Raw genomic sequence first — 3,783 nt, 5'->3', positions numbered from 1 at the left:
CTTCCTGGAACCCCACCCTCCTCCCTCCCGCGGGGCCTGTCCCCCAGAGCTCTGGGTGCCCAGGCTCCGCCTCAGCACTGGGGTGTCCGCTCGGGTGCTGGCTCCCAGGGCTGAACAGGGCATCTGCAACCAAGACTCCGGCAAATAAAACGAGGCTCCCTGGCCTCTGAGCGTTTACTCGTGCCGTTCCCCCACAGAGACGCCCTTCCTCTTCCTCTCAGCCTGAGGCACGCTCGGCGTGTGCCCTGAGAACCACTGGCATCCCCCAGAGCCCAGCTCCCCATCCTGGCTCACTGGTGCTCACTTGCACACACAGCTAGTACAGTGGACTCGTCGATCGGGTGCTGGTACACAGACCATTTCCCTGATGAGCTATCAGTCACTTGAGGGCAGAGGACCTGTGGCCTTCGTCGGGGTCGCCCCTCATCCAGAGGCTGGGCCCAGAGCCCTGCACGAAGCAGATGCTCACAGACTCCCATGGGCTCACCCACAGGTGGCCTAACAGGACAAATGGGCAAAGGAGAGGTGGATGACAGTCCACACGTCCGTCAACGGCAACATCTTGGGCTGGGAAACGCGCGAGTGTAGGAGTGAAAGAACAAGCACCTAAGTGAGTAAGAGCAGGGAGGTCGGAAAATCTCGCACCTGGGAGACGTCAGAGCAGACCTCCCGCTCCCCGGACCACTCACCCCTTGGCGGACACAGCAGGCCCTGGCAGGAACCGCGCCTCTGGGAAGGAACCACGGCGCGTGGCCGCTGGCGGATCCACGACTCACCCGTTCACCGTCCAGCAGCAGGTGAGCCCGGAAGACGGCGGCGTCGCCTATGGGCACCTCCTCGTTCCTGTACAGGATCTGGAAGACGCGGCTGTGCACGGTGCTCTCTTGGACACAGGCCGCGTGCAGGCTGCCGGCCTCTGCAAAACAGGAGGGCGAGGGGCCATGAGCCCCCGGACCCTCAGACCACAGCCTCCTCGGTGTCGGTCCAGCACGAGAGCAAGGCCCCACCCCGTCCCCCTTCCTGCCGTGTGGCCTTGGTCAGACCACGGAATCGGAGCGTAAATGAGGGAGAGTCCTGGCCGCCCACGTCTCATGATGGACATGCGGCTCCTTGAGATGAGTGTGTGTTGAACTGCGCAAGTCTCCCCGCCGAGCAGACTCCCTGGTGAGCTGAACGTGGTCCCAGGACGATCACTTCCTGGGCATTTCTAGAATCAGGGACCACAGGGCCACCTGGGGGCCCAGCTGGTTAGGTTTCTGGGGAACGGGCAGAAGAGAAAGCCACTTGCAGGAGACGCTCGCTGGGTTTTTCCAGAAAATGAGCGGCGTGACTTTTCCTAGCACTGAAGTGTTTTCTGAAGTTGGGCCGGGGCACTCACTGCGGGTACCGAGACTGACCTTCTATGATGCCATGGAGGCTGCCACGCTCCCGGGAGACCCTGTCACCACCAGCAGGGACACTGCACAGGAGAAGGGCCCAGGAGCCTGGTGACTTTGGCTGGAGTGTGGAAGGTGGGGAGCCCTGTGGGACTGGGACAGACTCCTCCCAGTAAGGAGTGGGCCTATCCGGCAAGGACACCTATTTCCAGAAACAGGGTGCCTCCACAAAAGCTGGGGCCTCGGGGATGACTCTGGGGGCTCACAGAGGCCCACGGGGTCATGAGTCAGAGGTCAGCTGGGCCACACTGTGACCTGGGCCAGCTCACCAGGCACAGGCTGAGATCTGAAGACGACGATGGATATGTGAGTGTCGCTAAGGGGTTATGACCTGGGGTCCAAGGTGTGGGCCCTTGAGGCCGTGCATACACCTGGCCCAGCAAGGAATTCGCCATGGAGGGTACATCCCCCCATCTGTGGGGAGTTTGATCCATCCCATGATGCTGTAACCTCAGATAGTACCTGGTCCTACACAGGGGTGGGCACAAGTGGGTCCGCAGTTGTCCGCGTGGAAAAAGACACGCAGGTTGTGATGATAATGGCTTTACTGACTGAAAAGCACATCACCCTGCACCTGCCAACCCCCTGCTGTCCACGCCTGTATATAATGCTTCTCCTGTGTGTACACACCTATGCAAATGTGACCTCATCAGCCAGGCACAGCAAGCTGACAATGAAATAGAACAACCAGAACAATACACTGTAATACAAGGTATGTGACTGTGACGGTTGGGCTGGCCCTACGTGACCGTGGAGAAGCCCCAGTTCAGGTGAGGGCTTACCACAGACCCGGCCCCCACAGTGCCAGGCTGGGTAATGTTTACAGAATGCACCCAGGCCCGAGGATTTGGCAGAGGCGTTGAATGAGCACAGTGGGAGGGAGCTGGGTCTGGGCTCGGGCAGCCAGCCCGCTGCAGCTGCCTCTGTTTCCCCTGCATCCCTGCGGGGACCAGCCCCACCCCCTCCCGGGTCCTGTGCTGACAGCCTGCACTGAACCCACCTGAACGCAGGGTGGGCTTTCTGCAAAGGGCAGAACCCAGGCTCCATCTTCTCTCCTGAAACCCACTCTGTTCTCAGGCCATCAGGAGACCCTGCTATGTGACTGCGTTCCTGCACCATCTGCTGGGCCATCTGCTGCCCGGAGCCGCCAGCACGCATCTGATGTTTCTAAGAGCAGCAGCGCCCCTCCCAGCTGTGTCCCCTGTGGGTCCAGGGAGCACAGGGCCGCTCTTCAGCCCATGGAGACCATGGAAGGCAGGCCAGCGGGGACCGCTACAGAACTAGCACGGAGCCCTGAGAGTCACTGCTGAGCGGGCGAGCCCGTGATCGCTCTGCATCCATCTCTGCAGGGACAGAAGGTCCCTCCGAGGCCAGTCCCACTGCCCGGGGCTGGGCCACAACTGACCGGCCCAGAGAGGTCAGCAGCTTCAGCCCCAACTCAGCTGCCCCTCCCCTCCGCCCCACAGCTATGACTGAGTGGTGCTCCCCATTCACAGGGTGTTCTCCCTGCACCCTCTCCTCTATGCCTCACCTTCCCCTATCAACTCCTGACCTGGTCCATTACCTGGGTCAAGAAAGGGGGCAGGACCATCCAAATTGGTTAGCCCAGGAACCAATCAGAGAGCAGCATCCTGTAGGCCACCTGCTGGGCCAGCCTCAGTCCTTGATTCCAGGACTATAGGGAATGTGAGGCCCAGGGGGCAGGGCCAGGCTAACTGGCCAGTGTTGGGGGGGGGAGGGGGGACAAGGAAAGGTCAGGGCAGTGGTTTCTCTCTCTCTGTCCCCTCACTCCTTCCCATTCTTTCTTCTCTCTCATTGATGTTTCAAACGCTCTATCCCTCTCCCTTCCTCTATGTAAAGAATCATAAAAATATATTTTAAAAATAATAATAATAATTTCCTTGTTACTTGACCATTACAAAAAAATCATAAACACTGTAGAGAAGGCTAGTTGTGCACACCTGATGAAACAAAATTAGCCACCAAGCTGCAGCAGTGGCCCCCAAACACCCCCCTCTGTCTCTCTCCTCATTTATAAACTCTCTGAGATGGAAAATAAAACCAGATGCCTCCTCCCAGCCCCGGGCCAGGTGCGCTCACTCCCCTGCCCGATCAATGGCCATTCATTAGCGCCATGGCTGCCGATCGGGGAAATATGGGCCAGTCAATAGCACCTATCGCAGGCGGCAGAAAAGCACATTTACTCCAGGGAAGAAAAACAAGAACATTCATTTTCAGGACTCGTGACTTCTATTGTGCGTGAAACTTGAACAATATCGACCCGACCTTCTCCTCTAGACTGAAGTGATCAATCCTGGGACGTGTGCTCACGGGCAGCTTTCAGCAG

The 3,783-nt window shown here is 58.8% G+C and overlaps 1 protein-coding gene across 1 annotated transcript in view; it reads right to left on the bottom strand.

The window, feature by feature from the left end:
• Positions 1–3,783, bottom strand: part of FAM135B (family with sequence similarity 135 member B) — a 97,482-nt gene that overhangs the window by 34,249 nt on the left and 59,450 nt on the right. The window contains 1 exon segment of the mRNA XM_006753261.2: positions 777–916. Coding sequence (XP_006753324.1) covers positions 777–916 — 140 coding nt within the window.

The sequence above is a fragment of the Myotis davidii genome, unplaced genomic scaffold (genome assembly GCF_000327345.1).
Source record: "Myotis davidii unplaced genomic scaffold, ASM32734v1 scaffold30, whole genome shotgun sequence".
Taxonomy (NCBI): domain Eukaryota; kingdom Metazoa; phylum Chordata; class Mammalia; order Chiroptera; family Vespertilionidae; genus Myotis; species Myotis davidii.
Note: the sequence above shows the minus strand (reverse complement) of the source record. Positions and strands in the feature narration are given on the sequence as shown.